The sequence below is a fragment of the Gigantopelta aegis genome, chromosome 4, assembly GCF_016097555.1.
Source record: "Gigantopelta aegis isolate Gae_Host chromosome 4, Gae_host_genome, whole genome shotgun sequence".
In the NCBI taxonomy this organism is placed as follows: domain Eukaryota; kingdom Metazoa; phylum Mollusca; class Gastropoda; order Neomphalida; family Peltospiridae; genus Gigantopelta; species Gigantopelta aegis.
The window spans coordinates 34,935,451-34,963,220 of NC_054702.1; the positions used below are offsets into that span (position 1 = coordinate 34,935,451).

Here is a 27,770-nt window from a genome sequence, read left to right on the forward strand (position 1 = left end):
TCTCAATTTCCAGGAAGGTCCATTAATAACTGTGGAACATTATTTCTGTCAATCTTTTTCATTCTGTTGATCATACAGTTGTTATTGTTTTGTTTTTAGTCATTTATATTGTTTGAATTTGCAATTTACTGATTAAAAAACATCAACTTTCAAATTTCACTTCTGACCCCAATCGTCCTTCAAGATCTTTGGTGGTCATAAAACCTACTGTAATACTGAACTACTGGTTGTAATGTTTGCCCAATTAATTCACTATTATCATAAAACCATTCCCCACAGCTAATATACCTCACAATTTTGGCAATTGTAAATTCTTATTAGAGTTCCCCTACTTTTTATTAAAAAGAGTATATATATCACAATTTGTTTAAAAATGTATCGCTTGTTGGAAACATTTTGAAACAATTGAAATATAAATGGTATTTACATCTATAATGGCAACTCATGCAGTATTCCAGGTGTACTATATGATGCACAAAATATGACATCATTACTATTATTTCAAATTAACGTTATACATATAAAAATAACAATAAAAGTATTAAAACCCTTGAGAAAGAAAGAAAGAAGTGTTTTATTTAACGACGCACTCAACACATTTTATTTACGGTTATATGGCGTCAGACATATGGTTAAGGACAACACAGATTTTTTTTAGAGGAAACCCGCTGTCGCCACATAGGCTACTATTTTACGACAGGCAGCAAGGGATCTTTTATTTGCGCTTCCCACAGGCAGGATAGCACAAACCATGGCCTTTGTTGAACCAGTTATGGATCACTGGTCGGTGCAAGTGGTTTACACCTACCCAATGAGCCTTGCGGAGCACTCACTCAGGGTTTGGAGTCGGTATCTGGATTAAAAATCCCATGCCTCGACTGGGATCCGAACCCAGTACCTACCAGCCTGTAGACCGATGGCCTGCCACGACGCCACCGAGGCCGGTAAAAACCCTTGAGATAATGAAATCTTTTAAATTTGTATTTTAAATGTTTACACCGTTTTATTTAAACCAAAAATAAATGATTATTAATCCCATTTAAAATATAGGCCATGCATTTGCAAAAAAACATGTTCAATGAGTTTTTTTAAACCATCACCAGCTGTGACCCCCCCACCCCCCCCACACCCCCCAAAAAAAATACTACTTATGCAACAGTTCCTGTATTTATTAACACCATATAATTTATTTTTAGAACGTATACAACAAAAACAAAATTGACTTTTAATTTTTTAATATTAAGCATATCTACAACAAATGAAGCCAATATCCATATATCATGCATGAAACATTTTCAGAGAATGCATGCATTCATATACAATTATGATGTTCAGTCTTCAAACAAAAGGAAGTGTAAACATAGATATGAATATTCCATGCAAATATAAATATGTATGCTAGTACATGTATATTAAATCCCATTATGAAAGTAGTGTTAAGTAGTGATAGTAAGCACCTTTACAATATTATCTTAGTCTTATAAATATCCTTTTCTTAAATACATTAAACACATTTTTTATAGTAATTATAGGCCCACAACTCCATATATTGCACCCAAAAAAACCCAGTCCTTAATCATACAAATTTGTTTTACAGTATTATTTCCATTAAAAAAAAAACCATATTTCACCCTTCTAGATGCTTTTAAAAGAAATGCAAATGATTTTGAAAATTAAACAGAAACAAAATTTAAAAAACATGTATTTTATGGAAAATAGGATTTTAAATATTCTAGAAGTGCGACCTTCATTTATCAATATTGGGACTTTTTAGTTTCACTTCCTATTAGCATGATAATAATATACTTAAAAGTGGTTGTTTTTACAAATTTTGTATTCAATTATATATTGGCATTTAAAAATGTGTGTGTTTGTGAATTCAAACAAACCCCCACCCTAGTAAGACCTGTTAGAATTTTATGACAGGCCAATATCATTATAATGTGGAGGGAAGTGGAGATTGTGACTGGAGGTGGGGGCATGACCACCTTCTGGTTACACCAACCATTACAGTATATGGCATGAAGATCTTCTAGATGTGCACGTTATTTTCTCCAACAAAATCCCACATGGTGACATACTGTCACATATTTGCCATGCGATCTCAACAACTATGCATGGTAGTGTTTCTTTATTCACAAGTGTGAATACAACTAAATACAAAAGGTCAATGTCACCATTACTTCTAAATATAATTTGCCTTCTGGGACTATAAAACTTTTATAACTACCAGTAGTCTTCATTATTCTTGCCGATTCGGACAATTTCTACTAGCCCCATGTTTATAAGAATGTAATCCATGCCATAAAGCTTTTGCATATGATGCCGGAATATTCTGCAGTTTGTGTAATATTCTTAACTGGATGCCAATCAAATAGTTTCCTGGTAATACTATTGGTTCACTTTCTATAAGATTTCATTGCAGAGTTCATTCAAGGTGTTTGCATTATGGACATGAAAAGTGTATGTACCAAGTATTAATTGTAATTACAATTTATGATTAGTTGGTGCAAATAAGGTGAATATAAAATGAAAAGGAAGGGGTATGTAACCATAAAAAATGGTTGGAACATTAACATAATTTGTCATCATCAGTTTTGGTACATAAGCATTGGATGTGATAAATTCAAGCAATATCCATAAAAAAAATTGCTGAGAAAAGTTCAGATATTAAATATACAAAAGATATATTAAAAAGTGAAAATGGGGGATAACCAACAGAAATCAACAAAATGTTGATAAATGAAAATTAAAGACATCGGCCGATGAAAATGGATTTACACTCGTATGCACAGGGTGATATACACAAAGTACTTCCATAGTCTCAGTTTTATAAAGGCATGAGTAAATACTTAATCATTGCCTGGGTCTCAAATATACTTGATGTCCAAAAGAAACTATACCATACTTTGAAAGACTATTGTAGAAAAACCAAAATATGTTGCAGGTTTAAAACATATATTCATGAGAGTGGTGTTTTAGCATGTTGGGAACAAAATTTCATTCCGTAAAAGCAGAAAGATATTTAACTACCCATTTATTTCCATTATCCAAATTATAAAGGAAATTAAATAATTTTTTCTGGGTATAGTTGCCTTTGGACATCACTAAGTAACAATGTCTTGCATAATACCTGGATGAACCGATGTACCTAAACAAATAAAACATGAGGTCTTGAATAGAAACCAGTCTTGTATATGACAAAATCTGGATGTATTAGTCATTGTTCAGACCCTGTTTACCGGTACATCTGAAGCACATTAATATAATTATATGACTTGTTATATTTACCACACTAGTATATAGCAAATAATAGTACTAGGCTATTGAATACTACCTGTGTCAACTGTGCATCTGAAAAAAATATAAGACTTCTTGTACGCAAATATTTATGATAATAAAAGAAAGTGTCTTTTTATGAAAAATAATTATTTTCGAGTTTACAAAAATACATTACAAAAAAAATAAATGGGTTTGGTAATTCTTTAATATACTTGTACTACAATGACTGCATAAAGCAAAGCAAATACAAAATATGTATAATGGCACAAAAACATCTGTGCATGTACATAATATAGCAACAAATACAAAGCCAATAAATCTTGCTAAATAACAATATTAACATGCCAATTAATAAAATGTTATGCATGTATATTACTATATTTTATAGATTGAAAATGTCCCTGGTTTTCCCCTATTTCTTCTGTTATATAATTAAAGAGGGTTTTTATCACTGCATGAATCTTTTGCAATTGTAAAATAAAACTACTTTTATCTATAGAAAAGATATATCTGTTATAAATTAAAGACCAATTAATGCACATTTAGTGTGTGCAACATACTGCAGTCCAAAATTATTTAGTTATTTGGCACACATTCATTGATACCACCCAGTTTGCCGAATATAAGTTTTTACAAAATGCACAAAATAAACAGAAAATAGACATTGTTATATTTGTTTCGGAACAAATTAATTATATATGTTTGCCAAAGTCAACTTTAGTATTTGATTTTAAAAACCCCTCTGTTATGTAGACACCACCATTAATGGATATTACCGTAGCCTGCTTCAGAAAGATATTCAATATACCAACAACTTGTATTCATCAAGTTATTAAAATAATATTAATTTTATCTCTGTTTGTAATATTATAATATAAAACATATTCATATATCTAAAATAAATGTTCTCATGTGTACATGCACAAAATTAAACTCAGAAATATATTATGTAATTAACAGAACTACGGATACAAAACACACCATTATACCAATAATATTCATTTTAAATAAGATAAACACTGTTTTCTGAAACCACACACACACACAAACAGAAGCCCACATTAAACTGTGTATGCTGTGAAACATTTTAACAAGTGGAAAATAATACTTTAAACCCTGGTATGAAATATTATTTACATACCCCAATATGAAAATGAACATGTGGTTTTATGATGAACAAATTATGCCATATAATATTGTAACAATAACAACAAAAAAACACCACTAGATACATTACAAATGTATGTATGCATGCTTATACTGTGTACTTGGTGCCCAAAAATCCCAATTAGTTTTAAATGAATAAAATACAGTTAACTTCAATAAATTAAATTTGAAGGGGACAAAGAAATATGGAGTTTGAGTTTTTTTAACTTCATAGAAGACACTTAAAATTTAAAATTTTAAAATAAAACTAATATGATTTTTTTTTTTTCATATTCTGGAAAATGCAATGCAATGTTTCATTGTTGTACATTGTAATACCAAATAAAACACAAAATAAAGTAAATAATTAAAGTGAATTTAGCATACATAATTGCACAAATTTATATTTAAATGTATTTATTGACAGATGAAGTGAAAACAGAAAGCACAAACACATACTGAACTACATTGAAATAGCACCACCCAATTTTCACTTATTATGGCTATCGTTTGTGTGGTGTTGCTACATGTATAGTATACAACACACACTAACCCTAACCCATGTATACAATTTTGGGTTATTCATTGCCAACCAGAATACATCCAGTTATACAAAATCAGTTAAATGTTGTTGTTTTTTCTTCTCATATCCTTTTAACAACTATAAATCTGACTGGCCTATTTTCAGTCGAGTTCAGCATACATAATTATGTAGTTAAAAGCAGAAATGGAAATATGTGATGGCGATAATATATTTTACGGATTTCATATAAGGCAAATCAACAAAATAAAACATGAATGCACAAAAAGAGAGAGTTCATAATAACGAAAAAATTATAACATTTAATATCGTCTTTCATAACAATATCATTAGTATTACAAAGCATTTAATCAGAATTTTCATAGTTTTGCTGGCAGAATCTTTGAAGGCAGCAAGACAGCAAAATGGCATAATGCACCAAGGCCCTATACTGTGTACAACACAATAGATTGATACATTTTATTTACCTTTGTGAATGATGCATTTTTCTGTAATTACAACCAGAAACATTAAAAAGTGAAAGTTTGTTTTCTTTAAGAACACCACTAGAACACTCATTTATAAATATTCAGTTATTGGATGTAAAAAATTGGGCAATTCTGACATAGTCTTAGCGAGGAAACCCTCTACATTTTTCTAACAGCAGCAAGGGATCTTTTATATTCACCACACCACAGACAGGATAGCACATACACCAGCTTTTAATATAACAGTTGTGATGCACTGGCTGGAACACGTCCCGCCCGACCAGAAACACTGACTGCCACCACTTGCCAAGACATATGACTGATAATTCATTCTTCTGCCACCAACAATAGCAGGCACTCAATTTGGGGATTGGTTTGTAGGATTTTGCTGGAATAGTAAAATGATTCAATATAGATATTTTTTGAGATTCCATCTCATAATCTTATACTTCTGACACAATCCTGCTAAATGTGCAGAATGGGTAGCTTGATCATTCCACTGTTTGAGGTTTGAAAGCTTAATTCTTACCAACTCTGTATATTCAGATAAGAAATTACTTTCAGAGATCGGAGGTTTTTGAGTTTTCGAAGTCTATTATTACTAGTTTATATAGGAAGTTTATGGAAGTCTGACTGTATATACATACATGAATATGTCATGATTTTGTATGATTTGGGAACAGTGAGTGGGGAGGATGTAGCTCATTGAAAGAGTACTTACTTGAGGTGCAATGGGTTATAGGATCAATCACCCTCAATGGACAGAATAGCATCAGTTCTGATGGGTTTAGACAGGGTAAATAAAACAAATTTATAGATGATTTCATAGGACAACTAAAACCCAATAAACATACTAGTAGCACAATTCATAAAAATACTGTAACGAAAAAGTACAAATCTTTGAAAAAACCCAAAAAACCCAGTCACATTATAACTTTAAATTATTTACTTTAAAAAAAAATATTAATCCCTCCCCATCAAACAAAAACACCCATAAAAATTCTACAGAATATACCTCAGTAATGATACATTTGACAAGAATGTGTGAACTCACCACAGAGTAGTTCTTCAAATGTTTACAATATTTTACTGTGAACAATGTTTTTGTATTTATACTTGTGCATGAACGTATCAGAGAATGACTGTTGTCAGATTATGCGAGTACACTACAATAGCATTTATGCAGCCAAACATAGTTCATTAATAATCAACATTCCATACATATACAAAATTTTAAAACATTCAAACGCATACAGAAATTACCATGGGGTTGGGAGATAACTAGTAGAACTGTCATCAGGAAATTTGGTTTTAATCATTGCACGACTATTAACTAATTTGAGCCAAACATCAAATTAGCAGATAGAGAAGCTGAACAAGTCATACTCTGACGAAGCCAATATATCACCACAAGACTGGTATTCACATTGAACCCTCTGAACACGAGGTAAAGAGAAAAGAGGCAGGCCAAAAACAAACACCCGAAGCACAAGCTGAGATAACAAAAGCAAGACGGAAATGAAAAGAACTGGAACGGCAAGCTCAAAGCCATTTCCAGCAGAAAGACAATGACATTGTCTGGGAACATTTTGTTCAGTGTCGCGTCGCGATTCACAACAAGTTTCAGAGATCGCTACACAATTTTAAAACATTAAACAGTAGTTACTAATCAATTTTCAACTGACTAGAAATATTGCTAATCGAGATTTTGAAAACAAAATGTTCCCTGATAGTTAATGCTCTATGCTCTGCAAGCGAGTGATAAGGCTCAGAGTCTAGTCAATTAAGTCATGTTAACTCAACATTAAACGATCTGAAAAGTATTTGCCGAAAATTGTCAGCAGTATATATACATGTACTCTGATAAACAAAAATGTGTTAAGTATCACAAATCTTCAAACACAATGCCAAATAATGTTCAGAAATGAAGTTAAAACTGTCAGAAATTAGACACATAAGATGTAAGCAGGTAAAAAAGAATGGATTTGTTGCTAAATAATTATGATAGGCAAAAGTTCAGTTGCTAAAGGAACCCAATTCAAAATTCCTTTGACACAAAAGATTGTCAGCTGCTGGGATAAATGCACATGTATGCACCTATAGTTAATAAAACCAAAATCCCCAAAACAAACAAATACATGTGGCAACAATACATGTAGTTCATGAACATGTATATGCCTATATATTTTTTCATAGTATATTCAATAGAAACAAATCTACCAAAAAAACACCTCCTTACTTGGATTATTATTTATAAAATAATTTTTTAGATTTTATTTTAATACCTCTTTCTGAATATGGATCATACACTGTTGCATTGTTATACATGCATGTATTTAATATGCTTAATTACTATGCTGAGATGTAAAAAGAACGGTGCTTTAAAATAATAATTATAATACAGAAATGTAATAATTAAATTAAATTTAATTAAACATCCTGTCATCAGCTTTATCTTTCTTCCAATATTTTTAGTGAATTATCACTTTAATCCATGGAAATCTTACTTCTCAAAGACAATTTTGAGTACATGTATGAACATGTATATCTTTTTAATGCACAAAATTAATTATATTTTTAAAATTGTAACAAGAAGCTCAACATTACTGGAATACCACTTTAAATGATTTGGCTTTGTCATAAAAATTATTGTACAGTATATTAGTTAGGAATAATGGTGAGTTTCTCAGTACAAATATATAAACAGTGACAAAACTAATACAGGTGTAAAATTACATTTTCTTAGTCCATTGTCACATTCATGACTTACATGCTTACACTTTCTTGTACATGTATATGAATGCATACTGATTAAAGCAGTTCTGAAGTTCAATGAACTACATGCACTGGTACGTGTACACGTCTCAGAACATGTTACATATACAGCCCTCGTAACCGAGAAAATATAATTCATCTGAGCAGCCTTTCCATAATTAGCACTATTGAACTGTGTGGACTGTATTTATGCAATGTTATTATGTAAACATATTATGATTTAGGGCAGTATTTACAGGTAGGAGGAAACACTTATAAATGGACGTTGTCCATTTAATACAGCTACCGGGCACTAAATTATACATGTACATATATACATCAATTAATTAGAAAATGTCATAGATTGCACTTGCTGCCAAATTCCCATGTAACGCGTATAAATATAAATATTACTGCATCTATCTGTTAGTTGGAATTCAATTTAAACAAATCCACACCACACTTTAACTTATGTGTCATTGGTTCAGTGCTAAAAAACATTGCAGATGTATTTAAGTGTTGTGTCTGTTTTTAAGATATCAGCATATATAGTTTGTTTTTACCTCAGTGCATAAAATAGTTGGATTTTTTTTTCAAATCAGCTACTAATAATACACATAGACGTTGTTTTAAGGGGCAACAGAAAAGTATTAAATTTATACATTAACCAAGACTACAACTATGTAGGTTATGAAGTGTTCTACTATATTTGTTTTCTAAACAGTTTCAGTTTACACAGTCCTTCTTAGATGGTGGAATCAAATGTTCTGGTAAATCAGCTGGAAGGTCATGGCCGTCGAGTTTGATCTTTATCAAATGGTTGGCTAGCGCCCACTCCTCGGCATCGAGCATCCCATCTTTGTCGACGTCAGCCAGCTTCCACACTTTGCTGAGGACTGAGTTGGGCAGCTTCGACTTCACCATCTCGCCCTTGGCCGCGGCTCCCGTGATCTTCCCGTTCACAGGATTCAGCTTCTCGAACGAATCATCGTACTCGTACTTCTCCTGCGCGACGACCCACTCGTGCTCCCCGCGACCTTTGTCAACTCCCTCTCCCTTCCCAATCCCAAACGGGCTCTCGTTGTAGCCCTCGAAGGCACCTCCCTTGACGACGGTATTCTTTATGTTCTCGGCCTCCTCATGGGGGATCAACTGCATGAGTCTAGCGATGTCGTCGGACAGCATCTTGTCGACGGTTTCGATCAGCTTGGGCTTCATGGCATGGAACTTGGTGAAGTCGTGGTGCTGCAGCTGGTCCTGCATGCGTTTCAGGTTGGGGAAGTCGCCCGGCGAGATCTGGTGCTCCTGCTGCAGTGAAGTGAACGTGTTGTTCAGGTTGTTGATCAGGTCCTTCTTCTTGCTGTCCTTGCCAAACATCGACGGCATCTCCTTCTTCAGACTGCTGATGATGTAGGCATGGACCTGACAGAAGAAAAACAATAAAAGCATTTAACAAGGGCAGAAATGCATCTCTTTTTGCGTTTTTATTAAAAAGATTATAATTATATGCTGCTAATGATGTGTGTATGTACCGGTACCTAATAAAAGAAAAACAATTAAGCAATCAACATTGGTAGAATGCAGGGTTTTTTTTTAAAGAACATAATTATATATATTAGTATAACAGATTATGTTAATGATGATGTGTGCTCTGATCTGATAAAAAAAAAGAGAGACTACAATCAAGCAATTAAAAATGGCAGAATGACAACTTTTTAAAAGTACATAAATATACATACAATTTTTTTTTTTATGTTACTGATAATGTGAGCATGCCTTGGCAAGAAAAAACAAAATTAAGCAGTTAATGATAGAGGAATGATTTTTTAAATTAAAACCCCCCACAATTATATATGTAAGCTATTGATTATGTAAGCCTGGTCCTGTAAAAAAACCATTGTGAATTAATGAAGATGTTTTCATTTTTTATTTAAATATACACTGAATTTTGTTTCTAAATACCTTTAAATAAGTGTTTTCATTGATTTCAGACAGTGGTGTGTTCATTTGGAGATGCATATATAAGCTTCTTCCAACTTTATGTGGTTATTACATTATTTAATTAAGAGTGTCTGAAATTAAAGTTCCTTTTGTTAATCAGTATTTTTATCTGTGAGATACAAATACTTTGTACTAATTAACAAAAGAAACTTTAATTTCACATACATGTGTACATACTCTTAACAGTGCTCAATGCAGAAGTTTTATTTCACTTGCTGCTGGCTAGTAAATGACATATATTCACTAGCCAAATCTCTTCATCCACTCGCCAGTTTTATCTAATATATAATTTTAGAAAAATAAATGTATGGCAATGCTCCCAGTATTCAACCACTTAAGAAAGAAATAGATCCAAAGTTTTGTTTATGCATTACGGTATATCCTGGTTAGAGCATGATTTGAGTGCCACAATGAACAGTATGCAATAACTGACCATACCACCCAATATTTAACCCCTTTCTAATTAACCAAGATAAAACTCAACTCTGAAGTTATGAACAGTTACTTAATAGGTTATATTTATTGTCTGCTTTTTTGCAAATTTGGAAGAAAGATTGTTTACCCCAATGCTGATGTTCAAAATACTTTTGAAAAAATATATACGTACTGTTCAGTTAAAAGGAGTATGGAAATATGATGCTGTTGATCTATATATATATATTTTGTACACTGTTTGATAATCCTGAGTCATATTCTGCTCCATATTTGAGCTAATACAGTGCTTATTTAAAAGAATATGTACACTGAAGACTAAAGAATCTAGCTATTGTATAGTAATCATTTAATGCACCAAGGATACAAATGGACATTAGCTGTCCGACTCATGATCACTTAGCCCTATCGTCGGCTAAACTTCCTGTACATAATATCATACTGTGCATGCTCAGGTGAAGGAAAAAAGAGAGGTCTAACTGCATCCGTAACAAATTGAGAAGATCTAAGCCGGAGTTTGGCAAAGTAATGTAGGAAGTAAACATGATTCGTTTCGCAATCCTGTTATACTAATTACTAAGGTATTAATAACTGATGATTTCAACTTGTTTATGCTTACTAGGCCCAACATTTTGTACTCGCCAGTTGGCTATACTACTTTTTAACAAACAGTCACCTGTGAACAAAAATTACTTTCCGTGTAGAGCCATATGTCTATAGTAAATGTGAAAACATTAATCAATTCATCTAATTCAGTAACTGCTCGACAGTTATTTTAAAAGTAGGAAATACTGCTAAACAGTTATTTTAAAAGAAGGAAATAAGCATTAGTCTAAAAATTAGGAAGGAAGGAAATGTTTTATTTAACAAACACATTTTAATTATGGTTATATGGTGTCAGACATATGGTAAAAGACCACACATATATAGAGAGGAAACCTACTGTCGCCACTTCATGGGCTACTCTTTTCGAATAGCAGCAAGGTATCTTTTATATGCACCATCCCACAGACAGAATAACACATACCACGGCCTTTGATATACCAGTCGTGGTGCACTGGCTGAAGCGAGAAATAGCCCAATGGGCCCACCGACAAGGATCGATCCCAGACCGACCACACATCAAGTGAACACTTTACCACTGGGCTACGTCTCGCCCCTTAGTCTAACATTAGAGTTCTTCAACATTTTATAATACATTCCACAACCCCATTTCATTTAGAGCATACTACAAACATGTAATTAAGTTTCTTTAAATTTGTTAATAAATATGTATCTTGCTAGATGGTATGACCTTTATGAATATGAATATTTTTTGTATTTTACAAAATAAGAATAAATTAAGAAAACAACCAGGACCATGTTCAGTTGAGCTATATAGGGATCACCAGATGGAAATTGTCATTTTCTTTACTTACATGTGAGACAAAAATCACTCAATGCAAAACAAATTAAATTAAAATTCTAAATATTTGTTTGGCAACAGAAGTTTTCCCACTACAGTGCATTTAAGGCATCCAGAACAATATAATAAAAGTATATATATAGAAAAATGTAGTCCATCCCATCCTCCTTCAAAAATGTTTTTTTTGGTAAATAATTTCAGTTTTGTTTGATGTACAGTAAGAAGAAAAGTAAATGTTTTGGAATTTATAACAAAAAACAAAAATACAATTTTTGTGTGCAATTTAGAAAACAATCAGCTCAGCAATAAATAAGTTGTAGTAAATTCCATAATATAAAACAGCATTCCCTGTGGGACGGACTATAAATTCCTGTAGCACATCCACCATACATGTACATATACCTATAAGCAGGGCTAGCTCTGGCACTCACCAAATTCAACTATTGCTGAACAGTTGGCATTTATTATTTTAACATAGGGTGAAATAATTTCATATAATAATTGATAATTTGTTAGAAAATAACTGGGTTTCTGCAATTTTTAAAACTTGATAATTTGAAAAAGTTTCTTCTTACCCAGAGCTAGCCCTGCATGTTAAGAATGTAGAAACCTATCATATCGGTAGACACTGAATGTGGGAATTTGTTTTTTGGATTCTACTGAAATTGTAAAATGATGAATATAGATGATTTAGTATTCTATCTAACAATCTTAAGCTTCCAACAAAAAAAACCCCAAAACAACCTGCCTCAGAAAATCACATATTTGTGCAACTTACATGTATGTATGTATGTATGTATGTACTGATGTATGAACATCTATATATTGTATGTATGTCGAGGTTGACTATTACATACATAGATATTAACGCACTGGCGCAGGGGATAATTAAATCCTTTCTGGCCTCACATGTATGTATGTATGTATGTATATATGTATGTTCTACAAGAAAGCTGTTCGTTAAAACTACGTGAAAATGCATGTATGCAGCCCTTGAAATTTGGATAAGTTTGCTACGGCAGTTAAGTGCCATTGCAAATAAATTTTGCAACAGCACAACGGCAGCAATTTTAAAGAAAAGATTAATGCTTTAAAAATATTCATCTATGATCCAATGCAGTTATAATATGCTAAAACATGACATCTCAACTTTAATATAGTATGCTTCTATACCGGAATAAACCGATTTATATTAATTGAGAAAAAATTGGGCCACACTAGATTATAAATGCTTTTTTCTGGGATCTGTAATTGGACAGAGTTCAGAGAAAAATGCCTACGGACTTTTCACCACTCTCAGATTTGCGACGGCAATGAAATGCTGTCGCAAATCAATTTTACGATAGCTTTTGCAACGACATTGCCGATTGCCACCGCGAATTTCGAGGACTGTGTATGCACAGACACACACAAAAAGAGTGCTTGATTCAAGAAGCTTAGTGTTACCTTGTTTATCCTCTTATACTGACTGTATTACAAACATTATGACACATGATAGTAGTATTTTGAATCTATGAGCATATGATATCACCTTTATTGTCGTTTATTTATTATCTATCTGTAAGATAGAGTTTCTAATCCACTGTTATCTCAATGAAACAGTAACATTTTGATCCTTGGTGTAGTTAATTTTGAAAACAATATGAATGTATGTGTACCGGGGTATGTAGGCTGCAAATATAGCACAATTCTGAGCTTCCGTGAATCCTAACTTATGGGTCAGAAGCTTAAGATTATGACATGGAATCCCAAAATATCTACATTAAATCATGTTTATGATTCTGGCAGAATCCTAAATATATATATTAAAAACAAACAAAAAACCCATCCCCAAATTCAATGTCTGTGTATCAAAAATAAACATGACTTCTGTCTGTCTGATGGCTTGTTAAAATGTAGGCATGACTTCCAATAAAACCTAATTGAAAAGCAATAGTTAGACAAGACACCTGATAACTGCAGAAGAATAAAGGAAGGTGAAAAACAATTATAACGGTGGCATGCAGTGGCACAGTATTCCAATGGAGACAAATTTAAAGTAAACCAATTATAACGGTGGCATGCAGTGGCACAGTATTCCAATGGAGACAAATTTAAAGTAAACATGCACAGTGAACACATGAAGGAAGAATGCTTGACAATGGTGATCCACTCACACTGGGTGTGTGGGTCAAGAATGTCTGGAATGGGGTGACTACTAAAATATACAACTGACTATTAGTAAATTGACCTTCTTGTTTAACATGTCCTGACTTCTGTCAGCAGTGTTTAAACAGTTATAACCTTAAAATACATACACACACATATATATATAATAATGTGTGTACATGTACACAGTCACACTCTGTATTTCATGAAGCCAGTCAATAGGCTCCCACAGTTCAGCAAGGCTTGACAATTGGCAGGTGGTACAACTACATGTACATGCAGGCAACCAAATGTCAGTCAAAATGCACAATATGCTTCCTAATAATGCGTTTCACAAGCAGTTTCTGATTTTCATGATATTTTTACAGTATTCAGATATATCCATTTCGGAGTGATAATCATAATTATAAATATAAATATAAATCCTAAGCTTTTATCTGTTTGTCTCAAATTATCAACACTATAATATTGAAAAATGAACACTGTAAGTCTAATAAGTAAAGGATTCTAATTTTAAGACAAATTATTAGAATGGTTCCTAAATTTTAGCATTTGGTTTCCAGATTAAAATTTTCGAAGCACAGATTATTTTCTACTCTACAAAATGAATTTTTAGTCTTTACTTCAGTGACAATTGATTTATAATAGAGACTTCTTACAGGAATACAGGGGTAGAAACCAGGGCTGTATCCTCTGGAGGAGGGGCGGGGGGCAGTTGCCCCCGAGATCTCACTTTTTTTTACGCATCTCAGGGTTTAATTTGAATAGTGTTTCATTTGTTTATAAAAAGTAGTGCCCCATCCACCCCTGATTTTGATCAGGGTATGGCCCTGGAAACTAGCACCAGGCAAGTGGAAATCATTGGCGACAAGTGTGTGTGTGTGTGTGTGTGTGCACGTGTGCGGACGAGTGCAGAACCTTCCCTCGGCTCAAAGCAAATTTTCTTATTTTTAAAATATTTTATTTTAATTTTATTTGGGAAGAATGACTCCAACACCCGTTACTTGCCACAGTCAAGGCACCCAACCTTTCCCCACCCATACTCTCCCCACACATGACTGTACACTTTAAATTAAAGATGCTAGTCTGCTAGGTAAGTACTGTAGATATTTCAAATGCTCATTTTATAGTTACTTCATAATTTTAAGATTAGGAAATCTGAATACAGAATTATGAAAAAAGGCTTATGGTTTGTCCTCTTGGATGAGCCACAAATGTTATCTCTCAGTCATATGGAAATAACAAATAGTTGGGGGTGGGGAACTAATGAATTTTCATTGGGACTATTTTAACTTTCCTAGACTACAACGTTTGTCTCCCAGGCCACTCAAAATATTTTTAATTTCTACCCCTCAAATATATATGTACAGATACATTGTATATGTACTGTGGAACCTGTCTAAACTGGATCATGTTGGGAACCTAATATTTATCCAATTTAGACAGGATCCGGTGCTTAGAGGGTCACATTTTAGAATTTAGGAAATTTGAGACCTAAAAACTTGGTCAGGTTTGACAAGATTTCAGTTTGTTCAGGGTCCTGTTTAGACAGGTTTCACTGTATTAAATAATGGTAGATATGTAAATCTAACACTTTATTAATAAAACTGAAGCTGCTTTATAGTTACAGCCCTCAATATAAAAATATTTGAGGGGAGTGATTACTTGCTCCCCTAACTTAGATTATGGCATTGAGAGTTATTTAAGATATTACCATGATACTGATACCATATAAATTCACATGCTGAGAGGTGCTAAATATGTCTCCTTGAACTAGTCTCAGGAAAGTGATGCCACTGATGGGGAGCGAGAGTGACAGCTGCCCTTAAATGGTAAGGTCTGTAGTTATAAACATGCAAATAACTTGTGTACAGTGTATTACAGTTCAAAGTGATTATTGCTGACACTACACAACCGAGAAAGCCTGATGTAACAGAGATCCACATCTTCAAACACCAAGCGTGATTTACTACACAACATTCTGTTGTCATAGCAACACAAATAATAAATACACCCATCAGTATGCCAGAAATGTTGTAACTGTTTTTCCATGTACACAATTTATATATAGGTATACATCAACGGTATATATTCAGAGTACATGTAGTACACCGCTATACAACTAAACACGTCTACACATAATGCAGGTATACTGGATAACAGTGTGTGTTGTGTGTCATATGCAATATATATATATATAATGTACATGAACATGAATGTAAGGGTTGTTTCATGGGTGTGGTGAGGAGAAAGTCACTGAAAAATGCTATTTCATGTCTTATATTTCTGCTACAGTATTTTCTCAAAGCATACTTGGTTTAAATAAGATTTAATTTTGTTGGTGATGAGTACAAGAAACATCATTCCCCCCCACAAAAAAACAACAACATGTGATCAATTCTGGAACAGTCCTAATATTTAGTCACAGCTTGGTTTACAAGAAAGACAATGTGTGGCCTGATGAATACAGATCATGACACTGTATGTATGTATGTATATATATATATACAGTACTGGTATTAATCAATATATGACTCAGACATACCAGTTCCACCGGTCACCAGATTATGAGTACAACATGTTTTTCTATTACTAAATTCTACATACAGACCTAATGCATGTTGATTTTTTGGTTTAAAAATAGCACTGTCAAAGTTGGATTTTTTTTTTTTATATAGTTTGTTTTAAAAAAACAACCCAAAAAACAACAGGTTTTACTGCAGGCCCTAATCTAGAATTGAAAACGTAGGAAAAGTGACTTATCCCTTTCCAGAAGAAAGGGATGAAGTTTGATAAAAATAGGCGAAGTGAACATTTATTGGCACATTTCGTGACATTTCGCCAGTTTCCATGTTTAATTGAAAAAGTTCTGAATTTTACACTTGGTTCTAATATTAATATTTCTATATAAAATACTACTTCTGGTAATAAAGTTTAAACAAAACAGTTTATGTTTCATTACAAACGTGATATTATTAAATAGTTCATATGTGCAGTTAATATGTTAAAATTAAAGTATTAAGTAGTATTTTGTGGCCGAGGATTAATTAACAATGCTTTACTGCTCACAACACACAGCGCGACACACATCAATTTGAGAAACAATAGCCTGGTTTACGGGTGTATCTGAAGAATGTCAACATTAGACGACATATATTTTAATCTCTTCACAACTGATACTAGCATGAAGGATAAAATTTGTGTAAGTACACGTAGTTTTAAAAACAATTATTAGCTACCTTATCGGGAACATGTTAATCCAACATTTCATATTAACTACATTAGATCTAAACAGTAATATGTATGTTTCATGTATTGTTGACATTTAGTGACATTTGGAGTGTATGTATTTAGGACACACATATACTAGTAATTACATGTACAGTGAAATATAGTCATTAAGTTTAACCTCAAGTGGTAACAGACTGGATGGATAGAAAAATAGCATATATCAATAATATACAAACTTATACATGAAATTAATATATGCATGTACATACATATTCATTTATCCCTTTTTAAAAGAATATATTCACAATGAACCTAATTAATGCTGACCGCCAGCTGGATATTTAAACAGTAAGTGAAAAGGTTAAGACTATCAACTGAATAAACATGATATATACCTGTTATTACAATATCTGCAGAGAAAAGAAAAACAAAACACGACAAAGAGAAACTGAAACAATACATTTGTAACTGATACAACAATAATTCTTTATGAATCATTCATTAGAGGTACATCAGACATTTGTTTTTGACGGGCGCGAGCGATATCACACCCGTGAACCCCCGTCAACTCAATTTGATGGGCGTGAAATAACGCACCACTAAATTGAACAAATCATGCTTGTATTATTATTTTTTTTAATCTGGCATTTTAATTGTTTATTGAATTCAATCCACAACGCCACAAACCTTTCCATTCTGTTCACAATGAACTTTTTTGAATACTTTTTATAAATTGAAACACGACTGGTTGGTTATCTTTACACTGAGCCAATCAGCTAGGAGTTCACTTATTAAGATCTCATCGGTTTTGTTGTGTTTAATTTCGTACAATGCAGGTAACATCACAAAATATATTTTACACTGTCGTCGTTTTGATCACGTACAGAAAACATTATACGGTAGGTGCGTTGTCCAATAATTCTATGATGTGTATAATGTTTATACATGTTGGTATTACATTAAATGCGTACACCAACAAAAAAAACTAATTTAGTAAAGCAGGTGCGAGTGCGAATAATTTTTACATGCTCATATACCACTAGAGTTTCAAGCATGTCCGTCCCGGGGCCTGTCTATGGATAGCCAGGGGCTTGTCTCAGGACAGAAAAAAATTAAGCGGACAATTTTGAAATTTACATCCCAAAATTAAATAGTGGGCCTTTAAAATTTTGATGCGCATCTCTAATATAATTAATAAAGAAAATTCTACTCATTAAATTTGGTCGCTAGATTAGATCGGGTGGTCAAAAAGAAATTAGATAAGATCGGTGGCCTGACTTGGGATGGGGGGGGGGGGGGGGGGGGGTAGAGTTGAAAATGGGCAGGTTTTGTTTTTGTTAATAGCACAGCGACATACTCCAGATATTTCTACTTTCTGTTTCACGATACTGCCATGTGATTTAAAGCCAAGGACATTGACCTTGGTAGAGTCAGATTTGTAGTACATGTAATCGGTTGACGGACATCTGAAACAAACCTACACCGATTTAATTTCAACTCATAATTCGAATTTACCGAGTGTAAAGCATGTATATTTTAAAATTAAATTTACATAAGTTTTTTTTTTTTTTGATGGGTTGCTACGATTCAAGTTAGTAGTACAGTGAAACCACTCTAAACCGGACACCCTTGGGACCAATATAAATGTCCGGTTTTAAGAGGGATTCGCTTTAGAGAGGTTAAGTTCTCTACTGGTTTTTAAAAAGGGATTCTGTAAAACGTCCAGTTTTGATGGAATTCCGGTTTACAGAGGGTCCGGTCTTGAGAGGTCACTTTGTATAATAAATGAGGTGTTAACTACAGTACACCGATAATCAAAGTCAATCCTGTTTGTAAAAATATATATTTATAAAAATTGTAGTAAGATATATTTGGGTAGAAAACAATAGATGCTGACATTTACTCTGTTATGACATTATTATTATTTTTTAAAATAGGGAATTTGCAGGTATACATAACATGTATATTATGATATCATGATAAATGTGATAACCCTGTGCCATGTGGCTGTTACACTTTTACATTCAGTTCACAGGTTTGTGTCCATGGAGAAATCATATCATTCTGCGATGAAAACTAAAATTATTGTACTTGTTTAAATAAAACAGAATAAGCACAAACAAATCAGTTTCAATTCCTTATTCATAAATAGTCAACAGATTATCATGATTCAGAATTTTAATGCAACATGATATGCACATAATACATAAGAAATTGACAAATGTTGTGTTCATGGTGTTTCTTTTTCTTGTGTAAGACTGCAATGACCCATTCCTTCCATCTTTGAGAACAACCATATATCATATTAGTTAAATTAGAATATTTATTTTGAAAACACAAAAAACATTAACCCTTAAGATATTTAATTTAGAAACTATTACTCCTCAAACTTAATCATGTTCATGGGGGCAATTCCTCTCGGTCCCTTGCTTCTAATTCTGATTATTTTGAGGGGTGCGATTTTTCCCTCTGCATTTTGAGGAGTGTGATTTCCTCCCCCCTCGTAAGCATTTTGAGGAGTGCGATTTTTAACACTCCAGGGTTTTTCAAAAACGAAAGTCTGGTACATGTAACTAAATCTTCCATGATTTTGGGTGGACCCAAATATAAACAAACATACATACATGTATGTCGTATGTACTAAGCTAATGTAGCAAATGCTACATGTAAATACATGTATGCATGCATGTTGTTATTTAAACTTGATATTGATAACAATGTTTGTGGGAAAGTATACAGGTGACATATCAAGGGCTCGAACTTAACGACAGCACAGACAGCAATTGCCGCCGTTGACACTTTCAGTTTTCTTCTTATGTGAAATCAAACGGAAATTTACAAACAAAAAATGTGTAGGAGGATGGGACAGATTATAAATAATTTTCAGTGTGACCCTTGCTAGCAACGACATTTGATTTAAAAATATAAACAATTATAATAATTTTATATATATACAATGTACATATACATGTATGTATTCCATGTATGTATGTATGTATGTATTCCATGTATGTATATATGTATGTATTCCATGTATGTATGTATGTATGTATTCCATGTATGTATGTATGTATTCCATGTATGTATGTATGTATGTATTCCATGTATGTATGTATGTATGTATGTATGTATTCCATGTATGTATGTATGTATTATGAGATAATTCATTTAAATCATTGTATCGAAACCACGCTGTTTCGTAAACCCGATTCAGGCCCCTCCTTCAATTGAGGTATAGAGTTCCGAATGTTCAGAAAACCCTATATGGGCCTCGTCTACAGACTGTGAGACAAAGGACTTCCAGAGAGAGGCCAAATATTCCAATCCTCTGTGTTTGTGTTCATGTATAAGTTTTTATATCGGCCTACCTACCGTTGTGTAGGAACAATATTTATATATGTATTTAATATGTACATGTTCGGGCAGATTCCATATATTTTTCTTTATATTGTAACTACACATATTATTGTACCTATACTTAGTGAGATTACAAATACTGCACCTTCGGGTGAGTTTGTGATAAGAATTTACCTACATTTTACATGTTTTTAACCTCTACTAAGTACGGGGAATGTTTTTAGTAAAATCTGTTATGACCAGTGGATGCGCCGTATCAGATACCTTTAGGATCATGTTGCCCTGTAGTTTGAGATTGGGTTGTTGTCTTAAGAGACGATAATTCAATTAGCGAACAAACACTAATTAACTCAGTTACAGGCTGATAGCCGGTCTAGCCCCCAGCGGTGCAGCGGAGTCCGCGTTAGGGGTATAAAAAGGTTTGGCGGGACTTTTAAGGGGGGAGCCCGACACTCACTGTTCCCACGATAGGGTACGGGCTACGTCTTGGTATTTCTTGGATGCCGGTCCTCAAGAGAGATATTCTTGAGAGACCAAACCTCACCGCTGGACCTGGTAACTATGTTTCTGATCTGTCAGGTCGTTGATGTTTTATTTGGGTGATATTATTGTCTGTTTAGTAGACCTCGTATGTGATGTCGGTAACCCTAACCTGTGGATTAATCTAACTGATAGATAAGCCTGATAAAGTAAGAATCAGAAGTTAATCCGATAAAGAGCTCGACTAGGTATTGTAATTAACAAGTGGGAGGCTAATATAAGAATAACCCTTATATCCATGGTTAGATTTGTTTACTGTTAATTTAACAGGTTAATTAAGTCACACGTCAGTTATGGAATGCCGATAATTTGGCGTTCATTATAGGTATAGTACTAGTGTAATCTGTAGGTAGCCTAGAGAGGGCTGGGGATTCCGGGCAACGGGTAATTAACCCTGTAGGATTAAGACAGACTGTACCGTGAAATAAAAATATTGCTGTCATACTATATATAGGTATATATCAATAGGAAGGATTAGTATGGTGTAATAATAAGTTTCCCAAAATCACTGTTGTTGGAGTTATTTTTCATAGGACCATAAATAGTATAGCAGCCAACATTACGGCTGGGAGATAAAAGTATACAAGTGTGATGGTTAATTTTGTCACGTGATCGACTATAGTCCATGACCCCTAGAGGTACGAGCCACCTAAGGTATTATATATACTGTGGGACTAGATCACCGTGACAGGTAGGAGTAAAGATAAAAATGGGGGCTCGTCCGGGATCTGAAACGGGATGGTATTTTGGTTAATGCAATAATGGGGTACTACAGAAGATTCTGCAACAATTTTGCGCACGTCTCGGCCCCGATTACCTCACTTCTAAAGAAAGAGGTGAAGTTCAAATGGACCGACAGTTGTGAAACCGCTTTCGGACTTCTTAAACAAATGCTGGTGTCAAACCCCGTGATGGCAGCGCCAGACTATCGGCGTCCGTTTAAGCTAGCTGTCGATGCCAGCGACGTTGGGGCCGGAGCCGTTATGTTTCAAGAAGATCAGAAGGGACTCGATCACCCCGTGAGTTTCTTTTCAAAAAAATTTGACGGTCACCAATGTACCTATTCAACAGTTGAAAAAGAAGCCCTCGCCATGATTTTGGCACTCAAGCACTTTGACATTTATTTGAAAACTGCGCTACATCCTGTGGTGGTATTTACAGACAACAACCCTCTAACGTTCATACACCGAATGAAGGCGACCAATCAAAGAATTTTGAGATGGAGCCTCATGTTACAGGACTACCCAATTACGATCCAGCACTGGCCAGCAGCCAGTAATGTATTGGCCGACGCCTTATCAAGGGCGTAAAGATTTCCCGTCGTCTTGAGTGGACAGCGGTCAGCTGTGTTGTTTTGTTTTTCTTACCAGAGACATAAACACTAAGAGTGATTACTGGTAATCACCCTCTGTTGCTATTATGTATATGTATGCCCATAGGTGTCTGTTAACGCACTTGGATTGGTGTTTATTAATCATCTGTAAATGTATGAAGAAACGATAACTACGAATATTTCCGTACTGACTGTAGGGTAAATATTCTTTGTTGGGTGGGGGTGTGTGACGAAACCACGCTGTTTCGTAAACCCGATTCAGGCCCCTCCTTCAATTGAGGTATAGAGTTCCGAATGTTCGGAAAACCCTATATGGGCCTCGTCTACAGACTGTGAGACAAAGGACTTCCAGAGAGAGGCCAAATATTCCAATCCTCTGTGTTTGTGTTCATGTATAAGTTTTTATATCGGCCTACCTACCGTTGTGTAGGAACAATATTTATATATGTATTTAATATGTACATGTTCGGGCAGATTCCATATATTTTTCTTTATATTGTAACTACACATATTATTGTACCTATACTTAGTGAGATTACAAATACTGCACCTTCGGGTGAGTTTGTGATAAGAATTTACCTACATTTTACATGTTTTTAACCTCTACTAAGTACGGGGAATGTTTTTAGTAAAATCTGTTATGACCAGTGGATGCGCCGTATCAGATACCTTTAGGATCATGTTGCCCTGTAGTTTGAGATTGGGTTGTTGTCTTAAGAGACGATAATTCAATTAGCGAACAAACACTAATTAACTCAGTTACAGGCTGATAGCCGGTCTAGCCCCCAGCGGTGCAGCGGAGTCCGCGTTAGGGGTATAAAAAGGTTTGGCGGGACTTTTAAGGGGGGAGCCCGACACTCACTGTTCCCACGATAGGGTACGGGCTACGTCTTGGTATTTCTTGGATGCCGGTCCTCAAGAGAGATATTCTTGAGAGACCAAACCTCACCGCTGGACCTGGTAACTATGTTTCTGATCTGTCAGGTCGTTGATGTTTTATTTGGGTGATATTATTGTCTGTTTAGTAGACCTCGTATGTGATGTCGGTAACCCTAACCTGTGGATTAATCTAACTGATAGATAAGCCTGATAAAGTAAGAATCAGAAGTTAATCCGATAAAGAGCTCGACTAGGTATTGTAATTAACAAGTGGGAGGCTAATATAAGAATAACCCTTATATCCATGGTTAGATTTGTTTACTGTTAATTTAACAGGTTAATTAAGTCACACGTCAGTTATGGAATGCCGATAATTTGGCGTTCATTATAGGTATAGTACTAGTGTAATCTGTAGGTAGCCTAGAGAGGGCTGGGGATTCCGGGCAACGGGTAATTAACCCTGTAGGATTAAGACAGACTGTACCGTGAAATAAAAATATTGCTGTCATACTATATATAGGTATATATATCAATAGGAAGGATTAGTATGGTGTAATAATAAGTTTCCCAAAATCACTGTTGTTGGAGTTATTTTTCATAGGACCATAAATAGTATAGCAGCCAACATTACGGCTGGGAGATAAAAGTATACAAGTGTGATGGTTAATTTTGTCACGTGATCGACTATAGTCCATGACCCCTAGAGGTACGAGCCACCTAAGGTATTATATATACTGTGGGACTAGATCACCGTGACAATCATGTATATGTACACTGGATGTGTGCAAGTTCAAAAATGTACATTCATAAATGTAAACAGTGTTTATTGTGAATTGTGCAATTTGTGGGTATAATATATCAATGACAATAAATATTACATGTACTGTTGATGCTGAAGTAGGAGGAAACACATTTTACAAGATCATGCTTACAAGGTTAAAATACACCAAGGAACATCACAAGGTGTATATAAACCATGAACACTGTGGTGTCAACAGCATGAGATTGAGACACATGCACACTCTACACACTTCCAAAATAGACCTTTACAAATTACATCCATGTACAGCAACACATTGTCATTAGATATACAGGACTAAAAAAGGATCACTAGTTAAGTTAAAATATATATAATATTTGTACATGTACATGTATGGGTCAGATGTAATTGTCAAAAAATTATAAGTTAAAGTTTGTCTTGTTTAATAACACCACTAGAGCACATTAATCAATATTATCAGCTACTAGCAGTGGCAGATCAAAGGGGAATCACCCCTCTAAATATAATAAAGTGGCTCTTTTTTACTTTTAGGACGTTTTGTTTCTATTTTCACTAGTTGGTCCATATATCTTTTTCCTCATTAGTACCCTAAAAAACAGTTCCTGGATTCATTGCTCCCAATTGGATGTCAAACACTTGCTTATATAGGCTCTGCCTGTTGTGAAAATCCTTTTGATTCTTTTTTGATCAATGACATATCTCAAAACAAAACAAACACTTGCTAACTGAAACTGACTATATTTTCCATTAGTAGCAAGGTATCTTTTACATGCATTTTTCGTTTCTGGGTTCGTTTCATCCTAAAACCATTTCGAAACCTGTGTTGTTTTGTCCTTAGTCCTATTCACCCTGCGTTGGTTCACCCTAAATCTCATTCGTACCAAGTAATTTTGCCGCCCCTCCCCCACCAATAAATATATTTATTATAGATTTGAAGGTTTTTTTCTTCTGTTTTTTCATTATTCATGACCAAATATTAGGTAATTTTCTGTCTTTGGATATTAATGTCTTAATTATCAGCTGTTTACTTTCTGTCAACTGAAGCTGAACGAAATCAACATACTGTACTCAGCGTTTGAATCTCAGCTGGGTATGTAATATATTTAATAAGAAACTACAGCACATTAATAGTATGCAGTGTGACTTCATAAATTAATTATTAATGTGAATACATTGTCTGTATATTATCTAAGGTATGTACATATTTTGTGTATATGGCTTGAGTTAATGATATTGGAAATAAACAAAATTATAAATATAACATTATTTTTGTCTGTAAATATAAACACGCAATATAGATTGCAATATGTGGGATAAATCAATGAATAAATGTACTTATTGACAAAATAAAAATTAGGGCGAAACGAAACAGGCAGTGAAACACTTGGTTAAAGGTACGAATCAACCCTGTTCAAAATTACTCGGGTGAACTAGTAATAAGGGCGAAACAACCCGTTACCGCACTTTTCCAGAGAGAGAACAGCATATTCTTGCCCACTGGACAGGGTTATCCAGCTTTTGCACGGTGCTAAAAAATCTGTCTGACCCTAGGGTTAGATAAATCTGTCCGACCCAAGGGCTAAACGATTTCTACATGTGTGACATCATAACTCATGTTTTACGACAATTGACACCATAATTCATGGTTTTCAAAATTCTGCTTGCCATTTCACGTTGTATCATTGTTTTCAAAATATTTAAACAAATTAAAATTTTCAACTTTATATTTATTGTTAAGTTGTTGCATTTTTCAGTGGTAGAAATTAGGAAATATTTTCACTGGCCCGGGGGACTAGTAGCTGAGGAATGTTACTAGTCCACAGGAAAAATCACAAGTTTGCATCAAAAACCAGTGAGGTTTTCTCAAATTAATAATGTTAATATATAACAATTGTAAAATTGCATTAAACAATCAGAAAGTATATAATTAAAACAAACCTTAGCTAGACGAGCTCGTTTAATAAGGTCATTTAATTTCCGTAGTGCTGCATTTCTAGGAAGACTTTGCAAATCTTTGAATAAATCAGTTTCTTCCAATTCAAAAAGTCTTCTATTCATATCAAACTGCAGTGGCTGATCCCAGAAGGAACCAATAAAAACTCGGGCAACTTCAGGTGTATTTAAGACTTTTCCCAATGACCACATCAAAGCTCCATAAACTCTCATCAACTGCTGGTGGTCTATCATGTCTGCCTTATTTAGAACAATTCTAATTTTGTCATCATATCCCTTGATTGCATCAATTGCTCTGCGGAACTCATCTGATATGTCAAGTTTGTGAGCATCGAAAAGCAAAATAATCCTATCGACTCGTTCAGCAAACCATTCTAAAACACCTGCAAAATCATAGCCTCGGTCTACCCTTTGTTTTTCTCCAGACAAAATTCCTGGTGTGTCTATTATTGTCATGCTTCTCAAAACTGAGTTATTCTGTAAGGAGCATTGGAATCGGTTTAAATATGCATTACCGAATTTTGATAATGGTCTGAACTGTTTTTTGGTGTCAACAACCAAAGCATTTCCTGGGACCATTCCTTCCTGATCCCCATACATAACCGCTATAAACCGGTCAGTGGTCGGCTCTGGCCCTATTCTCATTCCAGGAAAATCCTGCTCTAATAAATATCTTATAAAAGTCGTTTTACCCGTTGAATATTGTCCTATCAACAAAATCATCGGTTTTGCATCAAAATCTGGATCATCAAGGGGCGGGGAGTGAAAGTCGTGAAATCTGTAGTGTTCCTCTAGCGGCAACAACTTTGATTTATATATCCTCTTCAGTCCTTCCACGACATTGTCGTACACCTCCGGCTCCTTGTGACGGTCATCGTTAGATAACCACCGTAACATCTTGACAGCAGATGTTGTCAAACGGTCCAAATGTGTCCAGTTGTGCTGTCACCGACAGTCAACTCTCAAACGAAATGAACGGAAATGTGACGTCAACGTTTGACGCATGCTCTGTATCACTTAGGTGTGGACAAGAGAAATATAATGTTAAAACGTACCTTAACAAAAGCGTACCCAAATCAAAACCCAATGTCCATAGGACGGTACATATATATATATATATATATATATATATATATATATATATATATATATATATATATATATATATATATATATATATATATACACACACACACACACACACAAATACGCAGACATGATATTTACTTCACTACTACATTCACTGGCTGTTGCAAAAATTTAAAGCTGGTACTTGTCAAATACATAATTATATATATATTATATATATATATATATATATATATATTACATATCTTTTTGTTAACTAAACATTTATAAACATGGGTACATTTTCACTGAAGTAGGAATACGGTTTGGTTGATATGTTTTGACTTGTATCCCGCCAAAAAAATTAAAAAATATTAATTTATAATTAATTTTCAACACGTTTTCATTTATATTATTTAAATATTTATTATTATTATTATTGTTATTATTGT

At 34.1% G+C, this 27,770-nt stretch overlaps 1 protein-coding gene across 1 annotated transcript; it reads right to left on the minus strand.

Annotated features, from left to right (window-relative positions):
* Nucleotides 1-1,218: 1,218 nt before the first annotated feature.
* On the minus strand, nt 1,219-27,215 carry LOC121370459 (EH domain-containing protein 3-like). Its single transcript, XM_041495702.1, has 2 exons — nt 26,236-27,215; nt 1,219-9,612 (listed from the first exon to the last, which is right to left on the minus strand). The coding sequence occupies exons 1-2, from the start codon at nt 27,145-27,147 to the stop codon at nt 8,917-8,919; spliced, it is 1,608 nt and encodes a 535-aa protein (XP_041351636.1). The 5' UTR covers nt 27,148-27,215; the 3' UTR covers nt 1,219-8,916.
* Nucleotides 27,216-27,770: the final 555 nt, after the last annotated feature.